At 38.9% G+C, this 13678-nt stretch overlaps 1 protein-coding gene across 4 annotated transcripts in view; it reads right to left on the bottom strand.

Moving 5' to 3' along the window:
• The window catches only part of smurf1 (SMAD specific E3 ubiquitin protein ligase 1), a 147280-nt gene that overhangs the window by 22498 nt on the left and 111104 nt on the right, over positions 1-13678 (bottom strand). For all 4 annotated transcript variants that reach the window (XM_063058935.1, XM_063058937.1, XM_063058938.1 and 1 more), the window contains 5 exons: positions 5350-5554; positions 5115-5218; positions 2933-3047; positions 879-1057; positions 349-486 (listed from right to left, as the gene is read on the bottom strand). In XM_063058935.1, the coding sequence (XP_062915005.1) occupies positions 349-486; positions 879-1057; positions 2933-3047; positions 5115-5218; positions 5350-5554 (741 nt within the window). The remainder of the gene's footprint in view (positions 1-348; positions 487-878; positions 1058-2932; positions 3048-5114; positions 5219-5349; positions 5555-13678) is intronic.

Raw genomic sequence — 13678 nt, 5'->3', positions numbered from 1 at the left:
TAGTAAAACTATATATGTACTGTAAATGTTGACCTGTGTTAGTCCAGCTGCATCTAAGACAAAAATTATTGTTTGATCACAGGCAAATAGTTTGAGTTGCAAATATTCCTTGATAATGTATCCTAGAACTGATAGCCAAGAAAGCTAATGTGCAAACAATAATTAGTATTGTTTGATAAAGGAAAACATTTTTCCAGAGAAAATATTACAAAATATATTATTTTAATAAGTGATTAAAAGGTCAGAATGTGCAGGCAGGAGCAGAGAGCATATGTCAAAATACTTTGCATTAAAGAGTTGTGGAAAAACGTTTAACTTCAGGCAGTATCATGAAATGAAATCTTTTACCTCACATATTCTCGCTTATTCTCTTCTGTTACAGGAACATTTCTGCCATTTGGTTTCAGCTCTTGTTGAATAATCCGACCAAAACAGTTATGTTCGACACAAAATGTATGATCAAGGACAGGTGTAATATCATTTTCACTGTTACAGAAAAAAAAACATAATTAAATCAGTTCACTGGATATTGTTCTGTTTATTATCTGAAATACAAAGTGCAGTTTTATACAAACATTTAAAACAGTAAATCAATTTATTTTTCATGTTCAAATGTTGTCATTCTACACACTATAGATAATTGACATATGTACCTTCTGTAACAACACAATTAACACTGCATATAAATCAGAGAACTTTACACAATATTTCATTAAAATAAATATTGAAAATCTGTAATCTAAATTATCATCTGTATTTCAAGAGCCATGAATATTGCTATGGTTTCAATAGTATAGCCTTTTAGTATATGATATTAGTCTAGCAGAAAAATTCAAGGGTTAATTCTATGGTAACGTAATTCTATTAGTTCAACTCACAGGATCCAAACCAGGCTTTTGTGCAATTCTGGGTCCACAGTTTCCAAGTCTGATAACTGGATAGGCTTTCCTAACAGCTGCTTGTAGAACGGCAATGTGAAACCACCATTAATGTAGTGTCCATGAAATACAGCCAGTCCCATTATCCGACCCACAAAATGGAAGTAGGACAAGTGCTCCTGTAGAAGAAACAGTCATTTGCTTCAGTAAAAAGTATAATACTGCCATCCTGTGGCTGATAAACAGCATCAGAAACAATTGTACAATCAATCTTCCCTAAATCATGCACATTTTTATGTCTCAAAATTATGTAATATTAACACAAAATAATATTACATCAAAAGCAGGGAGTACATTAATCTACTGCAGCCAAATAAAAAATATTCTTTATAGTGTAAAATATATTTACTTTGCAACTGTCACCAAGTAGGATCTTGTCTTGAATGGTAAAGTAAAACAAAGGTTTTCATTATTATGGAAATGAACCATTTCATTTACTTGACAGCATTACTAATGATAGTGACTTTGAATAGTGAATGAAGTTATATGTTATCTTTTGAGATACCAGAATTTCATTCACTATCGTGAGTAATACTGTATCTTCTGGCTTAACAGCTGATGCAAACTTCTTCTAAATTCTAGCTTCTACTTTTGACTTGGAATCCAGAAAGTTATAAGTTCAAGTCTTTCCACTACAAGAAGTCAACATAACGACAAGGTTCACTTTAGTTCAGACTTTATATTCAAAAATTGGGCAACAGTTACCATATTAAATAAAAGTACCAAGTCTAAGGACCGTTACTACCAGTAGCAACATAAGTCACTGTTTGTTGATAAGTCAAAATTTAAACGGCTATTGATGTACCAATGCAGGTCAATAATAAAGCTTTATTTGATAATATGAACATCCTTAGTTAGCCACTTTACGCGGCAAGTCAACATGAAATAAAATTATTGATTTCATTTCTAACTATATTTGACTACAGGCAGTGACAAAATAGGTTTTCTAAAAGAGGCCTCAGAATAAGAAAGTAACTATTAATAAGGACAGTATTAGATGAGAAACATGAATCTATTTCATCAGCAAGTTTTATTTATTGTTAAAGGTGTCTAAATGAATTTGCTCAAAACTCAGCTTGAAATATAGCAAAAGGAGAAGAAGCTTTGATTATCATATGTAGTGTACCTCAACTGAACTATGTACATTTACTTTATAACCCATTTGATACAGCAGGTGAAGAAGATTCTCTCCAATTTAGTTTAATCAATGCTGCAATATGTATGTGTACATCACAAATGTACTTGCCTTCATCCCAAAGAGAAAGATAAAAAATTAAGTTTACAGATTTGGACACCTTACAGCTGTACGGAAAGCTTGAACGTTGCACTTGCTGAATCATTAAAATCAAATAATAAAAAGTAATTGAACCGAATATACAAATTCATTGTCAAATTAAGTCAAATTTATACAATATTAATACTTTATAAATACTCTGTTAGAAACATGAAGCCGATCCTTAACCTCAGTAAGAAAAAGCAATTACATAAATTAATAAAATATCAAAACCAAGGATATTATAGTATGGAAGTGAAGAAATAAAAGCCAATATTTGCAGAAGATATGCATTTCTTTACTTGGAATTATATACCTCTTAAAATAAAAAGCTTATAGACTATAATTAAAGATAAATATCAAATATCCTTAACTGGGTGGTGGTTAAAATACTTGCATGGTTCCCCGCAGGAAGTATTTTAGAATTAAAAAATCTATGTCCAGAAACCAATAAGGTTAAAATAAATTACTATAAGCATTATTAGTCTACCTCTTCTAACATGCAAATTTAATTTCGCAATGAAGCAAGGTGGTCATAGATCAAGTAGCAACAACTCTTAATGCATATTGATATGTACAAAAATCTCTCACGGGATGGAGAGGGAGGAGAAGGAAGCTACTGGTGCAAAGACATGATTTTTTTCATAATAGGAACAGTGACAAAACAAATTCCTATTTAGTTATGATTATTCCAAATCTCACTATGACTTTGAATACTCACAGGGTTGACAGCAGAATCTGGATTGATCTGTAGTGTGTAGATATTATCAGTTGAATATTGAAACAACCCATAGTAAGGATTCAACATTTCATGACAGAGCAAATACAACCACTCCCTACAGAACAAGCAAATGCATTTGATTAATATTTATTAACAACCAGCACAATGAAGTGAACAAGTAGGGCACTTTTGTCTTTAGATTGGCCTTTCTGATTAATTTCAATGGCAGTTCTATTACTTTAATGTCAATTTCTGCATATCAGATTCACACCCAATTTATGAATTAAGGCTCATCTTCCTTTTAAATACCACCATTAACTTTGGTCAGTACTACCCACGGCCAGAATGATTCCTTTGTGGTTAACTAAGCAAGGAAAGCATTCTTTCAAAGGGCCTTAAAATATTAAACATGTAGTTGAGTGGAGTTCAAGGATGGCAGCAATAATCCAAGTTATTTGCCAAAGGGATGAGACCAGAATAATCACATGTAAAATGTTAAGACGACAGTGAAAGCAAACGTGATTGCTTAAGAGTCTGAGACACAAGAAATTACACTCAGTGGCCACTTTATTAAGGTACCTTCTGTACCTAATAAAGTGGCCACAGGAATGGAACCCAGTGTGATCTTCTGCTGCTGTAGCTCATTCACTTCAAGGTTCGTCATGTTGTGCACTCAGAGATGCTCTTTTGCACCCACCGTTATAAAGCATGGTTACATGAGGTACTGTCGCCTTCCTGACAGCTTAAACCAGTCTGGCCATTTTTCTCTGACCTCTCTCCTTTGCAAGGCATTTTCACCAACTGCCAGTCACTAGATTTTTTTTTGTTTTTCACACCATTCATTGTAAACTCTAGAGAATGCTGTGCATGAAAATCACAGAAGATCAGCAATCTCTGAAATACTTAATCACTCTGGCACCAACAGTCATTCCAGTGTCAGTCACTTAGATCACATTTCTTCCCCATTCTGATGTTTGGTCTTAACAACTGAACCTTTTGACCATGTCTGCATACTTATATACATTGAGTTGCCACCACATGATTGGCTGATTAGATATTTGCATTAACAAGCAGGTGCAGAGGTGTACACTAATAAAGCGGCCACTGAGTATATATTGGAAAAACTGTGTGTTAGAGAAATAGTGGATTCACTGGTAGAGAATTTCCAAAACTTCTTCAGCTAGCTAGAAGATAGTAAATATCCATGTCTACTTCAGTACAGAAAAAAAGTTCAGGACTGCCAGTTAGCCTAACACTACATGTAGGAAGTGTCACTGCAGTACTTAAGCAATTCATAACTTGATTATGTAGAGTTATAATGGTTTTGTGAAAAAGAAAGCAAATTTGGCAAAATTGAGCTTTTATGAGGATACAACTACTAAGTATGTAGGCTAACAAACAAAGATAGTAAAACTGGATTTTGGAAATATACCACATAAAAATCCAAGCTAATTACTAATTTTATATGCCATACTTCATCTTTAACTGTATCTGCTGGCTTAACAGCTGATGCAAACTTCTTCCAAATTCTGATTTCTACTTTTATTGACTTGGAATCCAGAAAGTTAAAAGTTCAAGTCTTTCCACCGCATGTAGTCAACATAATTGTACGAAGTTCACTTTAGTTCAGCTTTTATATTCAAAAATTGGGCAACAGTTATCATATTAAATAAAAATACACTCTAAAACATAATTAAAATTGTCAATCAAGTTAATCAACAGAAAAATTAAGGACAAACAAAACTTTCATGTTTTTCTCCAATTTACATTCATTTCAACTTTTAAAATGTACTTCAGCATGTGCTATTTAATAACTACTTGATCTGGTGCTTTACGGAAGTATTTTGCTGCCAAAGTGTTTGAATTGCAGCCACAGGCTTAGCTCAGTTTACCCAGGCTGCACCTTCTCTATGCATGCTCAGAAGTAATTAAGATCTTGCTAAAATATGGTTCACACTTCAAGAGCTTAATTTATATTGTTTTTATAACTGGATATTCTGGTATTGTTGCAATGAATTTTGATGGATGTATTGATTTTAACAACATGAATCAACTATACCGATACATTCTTACATGTTAAATGAATATCGTTAAAAGTTTGCCACTGAAAACAATGCAGTGTTGCAAATATATTCAATACTCCCTCAGAGTCGTGACTGACCTCCACTGTAAAAAATCTCACCTGGCTACTCCACCATAATCCAAGCCTTCTTCACTTCTAAATTTTACCATTAACCGCTTCTTCAGGTCCTTTGGTCTCATTTTCATCACCTGTCGGTATGATTCCTATATGATACAAACTGTAGGTGAACTTACTCGTAAAAAATGTAATTTACTCTAAAATAAAGTTTATCAAATGCAATGTAGAATTCTGTCACTAATGAGGAGCACTTGGAACTCTCACAATTCAAGGTTACCTCGAAGATTTCATCCCGAGAAACTTCAATACGGCAGTGCCCTGCTTGTGGTTGCTGCAAAGCAAGCTCGTGCCTTAGGACTTTCAACTTCTGTACAAGATCTCGTTCACATCGTGGGACAGACCATTCACCTTCTCCTTCTTCCACTGGTACCTCAGCTGGCACTGGCAATGTCTGATTGGATTCCTTCAGCTGGGTTGGATTGCTGAGAACATCAACCGTATTTATTAATGGTTTGAATAATGATAGCCAGAGATCAATGGTATGTAGGTTAGTGGCATTTATTTGGTGCATAAAAAGACAAGACATAGATGAATTAAGTGAGTTAAACTGTAAAAGGTGAAGTCATTCATCTTGAACTGATAAAGATTATTATAAAATTGCAAAAAAAAAAATTAGGTCCAATGCTAGTAAAATGAGATATCCACGCATGCAAACTACAAAAAAGTATTTGGATGCAAAAAAATCAAAACGGATGAAATGTTTTCCTTTATAACTAGAGTGCTGAAATAAAAAAAAGAATGTTGCATTTCAGTTATACAAAGACAAAGTAGCACCACATTTGGAATACTCTGCAGAGTAATGTCATCAGTACTTCAGAAAGAATTTATTGATTGCAAAGTAATGCAGTACAGTTTCATCAAAACTTTACCACTGATTAGATTATGAGTAGAATTCATATAAATTAAATTTATATTCCCAGAGAAAAACAGATAAATTTGATTTAGATTTTAAGGACATTGGAAGGAATTAATAGGGTAGTTTGAGGGAGTTCTTTCCTAAAGAACTGGGACAAAGATCACAAATCTAACATTGTGAATGGCAATGATGCTTCACTCCCAGATGAGCACAATGCCTTTTATGCAACACACATCAAAGTTGCTGGTGAACGCAGCAGGCCAGGCAGCATCTGTAGGAAGAGGTGCAGTCGACGTTTCAGGCCGAGACCCTTCGTCAGGACTAACTGAAGGAAGAGTGAGTAAGGGATTTGAAAGTTGAAGGGGGAGGGGGAGATCCAAAATGATAGGAGAAGACAGGAGGGGGAGGGATAGAGCCAAGAGCTGGACAGGTGATAGGCAAAAGGGGATACGAGAGGATCATGGGACAGGAGGTCCGGGAAGAAAGACTGGGGTGGGGGGGGGACCCAGAGGATGGGCAAGAGGTATATTCAGAGGGACAGAGGGAGAAAAAGGAGAGTGAGAGAAAGAATGTGTGTATAAAAATAAATAACGGATGGGGTACGAGGGGGAGGTGGGGCCTTAGCGGAAGTTAGAGAAGTCCATGTTCATGCCATCAGGTTGGAGGCTACCCAGATGGAATATAAGGTGTTGTTCCTCCAACCTGAGTGTGGCTTCATCTTTACAGTAGAGGAGGCCGTGGATAGACATGTCAGAATGGGAATGGGATGTGGAATTAAAATGTGTGGCCACTGGGAGATCCTGCTTTCTCTGGCGGACAGAGCGTAGATGTTCAGCAAAGCAGTCTCCCAGTCTGCATCGGGTCTCGCCAATATATAAAAGGCCACATTGGGAGCACCGGACGCAGTATATCACCCCAGTCGACTCACAGGTGAAGTGCTGCCTCACCTGGAAGGACTGTTTGGGGCCCTGAATGGTGGTAAGGGAGGAAGTGTAAGGGCATGTGTAGCACTTGTTCCGCTTACACGGATAAGTGCCACGGCCTCCTCTACTGTAAAGATGAAGCCACACTCAGGTTGGAGGAACAACACCTTATATTCCGTCTGGGTAGCCTCCAACCTGATGGCATGAACATCGACTTCTCTAACTTCCGCTCAGGCCCCACCTCCCCCTCGTACCCCACCTGTTACTTATTCTTATGCACACATTCTTTCTCTCACTCTCCTTTTTCTCCCTCTGTCCCTCTGAATATACCTCTTGCCCATCCTCTGGGTCCCCCCCCACCCCAGTCTTTCTTCCCGGACCTCCTGTCCCATGATCCTCTCGTATCCCCTTTTGCCTATCACCTGTCCAGCTCTTGGCTCTATCCCTCCCCCTCCTGTCTTCTCCTATCATTTTGGATCTCCCCCTCCCCCTCCAACTTTCAAATCCCTTACTCACTCTTCCTTCAGTTAGCCCTGATGAAGGGTCTCGGCCTGAAACGTCGACTGCACCTCTTCCCACAGATGCTGCCTGGCCTGCTGCGTTCACCAGCAACTTTGATGTGTGTTACAATGCCTTTATGCAAGCTTTGAGAGGAAGAATAAAACTACTGCTATAAAAATCCCTGCAGCATCCAGTGACCCTGTGATTTCTGTCTTGGAGATGTTGTCAGAATGACTTTGAAGAGGGAGAACACTCGCAAGGCAACAGGCCCCGATGCTGTACCTGGTAGTACTCTGAAAGCCTGTGCCAACAAACTGGCAAGTGTGTTCAAAGCCATTTTCAATCTCCCAATGCCATAGTCGGAAGTTCCTACCAGCTTCAAAAGGGCAACAGTCATACCCAAGAAGAGCAGGATGAGCTGACTGAACAACTGTTGTTCAGTAGCATTCACATCTATGGTGATGAAGTGCTTTGACAGGTTGGTTATGGCTAGAATCAACTCCTGCCTAAGCAAACCCACTGCAGTGTCTGCCTATCACCACAACAGATCTACAGTGGATGTGATCTCACTGGCTCTTCACGAGGCTTTGGATCACCTGGACAACACTAATACTTAGGTCAGGTTCCTGTTAACTGACTACAGTTCAGCGCTTAACATAATCATTCTTATAGCTCTGATCAAAAAGCTTCAAAACCTGGGTGTCTATACCACCCTCTGCAAATGAACCCTCAATTTCCTCAACGGAAAACCAAAGTCTGTGTGGATCAGAAATAACAACGCCACCTCGCTGATAATTAATACTGGTGCAGTCAAGGATGTGTGCTTAGCCCACTGCTCTACTCTCTCTATACCAATGACTGTGTGGTTAGCTCAAATGCCATATACTATTGTTGGCTGAATTTCAGATGGTGACGAGAAGACATACGGGAGACAGACCAGTAGGTTGAGTGATCACAGCAACAACCTTGCAGTCAACACCAGTAAGACCAAAGAATTGATTGTGGAATTTAGAAACGGTGAGACGAGGAATACACACCAGTTCTCATTGAGGAATCAGAAGTGGAAAGGGTGAGCAATTTCAAGTTTCTGGGTGTCAACATCCCAGTGGATCTATCTTGGGCCAAACATATCGAAGTTACAAAGAAGGCACGACAGCAGCTATATTTCATTAGAGGTTTGAGGAAATTTAGTATGTCACCAATGATACTCGCAAATTTCTATAGGTGTACGGTGAAGAGTATTCTAACTTGCTGCATCACCATCTGGTATGGTGGGGGTTGGGGAGGGTCACTGCACAGGATCGAAATAAGCTACAGAAAGTTGTAAACTCAGTCTGCTCCATCATGGGCTGTAGTTTCCCCAGCATCCAGGATATTATCAAGGAGCAATGTCTCAAAAACGTGGCATCTATTATTAAGGACCCCCATCACCCAGGACATGTCCTCTTCTCATTGCCACCATAAGGGAGGACATACAGGAGCCTGAAGGCACACACTCAATGATTCAAAAATAGTTTCTTCCCCTCTGCCATCAGGTATCTGAATGGACACTGAACCCATGAATACTACCTCACGACTATTTTTTCTCTTTTTGCACTATTTAGTGCACACATCCTTCTTACTGTAATTTAGAATTTTATTATTATGTACTGCTGCACCATAACAAATTTCACGACATGTGCCAGTGATATTAAACCTGATTCTGAGTCTGAAATCATGCAGAGTGAATCCATAAAGGGAAGAACAAGAAACATTTTTTCACAATAAATTCGGAAATTTCTCTAATGAAAAACAGTACATGAAATCTCAATTCATTTTAAATATGTAATTGACATACTTTTGGTAGTTGGGTGCATGAAGGGATATGAACCAAACGAGTAAGATAATAAAGGATATAGAGTTGGCATTTTACTAAGTGCAAAAGGGATTCATGGTATTGAACTGCCTGTATCTACTCCTAACTATGAATTACTTATAACAATAACAGGAATCTTTAGTCAATATTAACAGATTTTCATATGCTAAGCCCCTCCCCCAAAGCACTCTATTCATTATCAACTTCAACTAAACTGGTGAGTACTAGGAATTAGTAAAAACCTCCAAATATAGCAAAACAAAACTAAAGCAAACTATAAATGGAAATAAGCATGCTACCATAGTGTTACGGTGGGCTGAAGCAACCAAAGCCTAATGGTCAGTTGACAATCAATTCCAGGCTGACTTCCAAAGATTGGTCATTGCTTCTACCTCCTGACTTTGGGTTTCATCAGCAGTTACAGGTGAGAAAACTCAACAAATTGACAATGAGGTGCTGTATTATATCAACACGGTGATTTTAGCAGAAGATTTACTTGCAATTCAACAAAAGCAGCAAGCTGTTGTTCTAGTAGGATGGTGAGACAGGTGAAGTATTGCCACCAGGCACTTAACCCAGCAAGCCAGCCTAAGTGCTACACCTGCCATACATCTCATCCCTCAATTCCACTCAGGGCCCCAAACAGTCCTTTCAGGTGAGGCAACACCACCTGCGAATATGCTGGGGTTGACTATTGTGCCTGGTGCTCCTGATGCAGCCTCTTCTACATTAGTGAGACCCATTATAAACTGGGGGACTGCTTCATCGAGCACCTCCTCTCCATCCGCCACAAACGGGACTTCCCGGTGGCCGAGCATTTTAATTCCAATTCTCAGTCCTGTTCCAAAGTGTCGATCCATGGCCTCTACTTTTGTCAAGACGAGGCCACCCTCAGGGTGGAAGAGCAATACCTTATGTTCCATCTGGGTACCATCCAATCTGATGGTATGAATATCAATTTCTCCTTAGCGTTATTTCAGCTTCATTCTGCCTAAGAACCCGCATGATCCATTGTTTGACAAAACTGCCAGGCAGCTAAAAGCACTCTTATGGAGCAGTCATCTCTCTTCAGTGTTTGATACCATTGCCTAAAACTCATTAAGCATGACATGAATGACTTAATGACATATGCCAATGTCATCAATCTTGAATGTGAAAAGTTCAAGCTGGGTAACATGACTGAATCACAGTTCAAATGTCTTATTTTTATTTGCGGACTTCAGGCAACAGGTGATGCAGACATTTGTGAACGGCTCCTGGCCAGACTGGAGCAAGACCCTGATATGACGATATGCTACTAGACTACACACCGCCTTCACACACTGACTCCTCTCTGTCACAGGCAGCAGTACAGTCTGCATCAAGTCCAGCGCCTTCAGTATCTTTGTCAACAAGCAACTTGCTAATGGGAGAAACCTGCAGTGCTTAATGTCCTGCAGGATGTTGCGATTATAAAAAAAAATACATTTAAAAAAGACAATAGCAATAACGATATGAGTTCAACCCAGATAAGTGTGAGATGGTTCATTTTGGTAGGTCAAATATGATAACAGAATATAGTATTAATGGTAAGACTCTTGGCAGTGTGGGGGGTCAGAGGGATCTTGGGGTCTGAGTCCATAGGACACTCAAGGCTGTTGCGCAGGTCGACTCTGTGGTTAAGAAAGCATACGGTGCATTGGCCTTCATCAATCGTGAGATTGAGTCTTGAAAAATATTGGAAGGAAGTATTCCAAACTTTTTCTGTACTTTTCAAAGTAAATTTTAAACCTAACCCTTTGACTGCCTTATTCGATATTGTTGGAGGAAAAGATATTACCTTGGAGACACCTGATTTGCAAATTTTGGCTTTTATTTCTCTTAAAGCTAGGAGGGCATTGTTGCTTAAGTGAAAGGATGTTGTTCTGCCTACTCATGCTCAATGGTTAAGCGATGTTATGTCATGCTTAAATTTAGAGAAAATTCGTTGTTCAATTTCTGAATCTAGACAAGACTTTCTACCATTGTGGGGACCATTTTTGAATTATTTCCAAAATCTTTAATTTGTTATTATGTACAGATGTTGGCTAATAATATGTTTTATGAAAAGGATTTTTTCCTTTTTTCTTTCTTTATCAAACAGCTTTTCTTGGTAATGGGTTTAGATGTTTTTTGTACAATAAAGTTATTACTTTTCAATATTATGATTGCATTTTATTTACATGAATATGGGGTAATGAGACTATAAGTGTGACTTAAATATATTGTAATTGATATATAATATATATCCTCCTGTACTCTGTATTCTTTTATGTAAGAAATCAATAACAATATTGAAAAAGAAAAGAGTTTAGGAGCCAAGAGGTAATGTTGCAGCTGGTCAGACCCCACTTGGAGTACTGTGTTCAGCTCTGGTTGCCTCACTATAGGAAGGATGTGGAAACCATAGAAAGGGTGCAGAGGAGATTTACAAGGATGTTGCCTGGATTGGGGAGAACGCTTTATGAGAATAGGTTGAGTGAACTCAGCCTTTTTTCCTTGGAGCGACAGAGGATGAGAGGTGACCTGATAAGAGATATATAAGATGATGAGAGAGGCATTGATTGTGTGAATAGTCAGAGGCTTTTTTCCCAGGGCGGAAAAGGCTAGCATGAGAGGGCACAGTTTTAAGGTGCTTGGAAGTAGGTACAGAGGAGATATCAGGGGTAAATTTTTTTACAGAGAGAATGGCAAGTGTATGGAATGGGCTACCGGCGACGGTGGTGGAGGCAGATACGATAGGATTTTTTAAGAGACTCCTGGACAGGTATATGGAGCTCAGAAAAATAGTGGTTAACCCTAGGTAGTTTCTCAGGCAAGGACATGTTCGGCACAGCTTTGTGGGCTGAATGGCCTGTATTGTGCTGTAGGTTTTCTATGTTTCTATGAATCTACAAGCTGTCACTCCAGAATATTTGATCAGCCTGAAATACGATTCCAACCTGGTCGAAAAAAACAACATCAATGCAGTTTCTAATGGCCCACACATTATTACTCAGTAGGTCTCCAAGCGGCCAAATACAGCTTGCTGTAACTGTGGTGCGTTGCATTATGCAAGAAACTGCCAATACAAGAAACACATTTGCAATAAATGCCAATACTGTAGTCACAAAGAAGGCTTTTGCCATCCTTCACTGTCTTCTTGGCCAGTGAAACACAAAGGCAAGAAATTTCACAAGCAATTAAAATCTACAAAAGTTTAATGATCACATTCAAAGTTGACTTCGGTCCCAGAAGATGGTACATTTATCAACAATCAGGTACTCAAGCTACAACTTGATATCAACTCATTGGTCTGTCTGCAGTGCATGGGGTTGAACCTTTAGCTGATTGGGGAACTGCACTGCATGGTAAGGCTGAACTGTAACCAAACCAATGGTGTGTGGTTGCCTAACAACCAGCCAGATTTCAGTGTTCTTGGCATTGACAAGATGGATAAATCTGATCTCTGGAGCATCCCTCTAGAAGAAATCTGTAAGAAGACATTGGCCATTCAAATCATGTTAGTCAATGCCATACTACCATCAGTAAATGAGACCATACACCAAACTGTTGGCGGAATTCCACCTCCGTCAGACGCAAAGTCAGCCTACTATCCCAAAAGACCGGTACCGTAAGCAACCTTACCCATCATGGAATAAAAGCTAGATTGCTGTGATCAAAGCTGTCAACTTTTCACGTTGGACAGCTCCAGTAATAGTCATTATCAAGAAAGCCAACAGTACAGTGAGATTGTGTGTAGACTTCTCAACTGGTCTCAATGCAGCTCTGGAGACACCAGTACCCATTACCGGTCGCAGCAGATCTTTTAGCAAAATTGAACGGTAGACTCTACTTTGCAAAAATTAGATTTAGCTGAAGCCCACCTCCAGGTAGAAGTGGCAGAAAATTTCCAGGGTCCTCTTACTATTACAACACATAAGGGGTTGTTTTCCTTTCTCCATCTGCCTTTATTAAGGCAGCTCCTTCAATTTTCCAACAGCTTATGGATACCACACTAACTGCTTACCTCGATAACATCATTGTGATGGGCATAGATCACAGAACTATGCCAACGCCTGGATTGCATTTTGAACAAATTACAAAATTTTGGATTTGCAGAAAATGTAGTCTCCTGATGCCTTTAATCAAGTATCTGGCATTCATCATAGTTGAGCGCAGTTGTCGCCCAGATCCCGAAAACATCACTACTATCAGATGTCAGCACTTTATGATCATCTTTAGGCATCATCACTCATTTCTCCCAGCAATGCACTGGATGAGGGAGCTACTCAATGCCCCACAAGGGTGCACATGGAAATGCTCCAAACAATGCCAACAGGCTTTTCATCAGGTGTAGAATATGCTGTCGTCTGACTTTCTCTTGATATGTTTCAATCCAGAGTTGCCAACT

The sequence above is a fragment of the Mobula hypostoma genome, chromosome 9 (assembly GCF_963921235.1).
Source record: "Mobula hypostoma chromosome 9, sMobHyp1.1, whole genome shotgun sequence".
Lineage (NCBI taxonomy): Eukaryota > Metazoa > Chordata > Chondrichthyes > Myliobatiformes > Myliobatidae > Mobula > Mobula hypostoma.
This window is presented reverse-complemented; position numbering and strand designations above follow the sequence as displayed.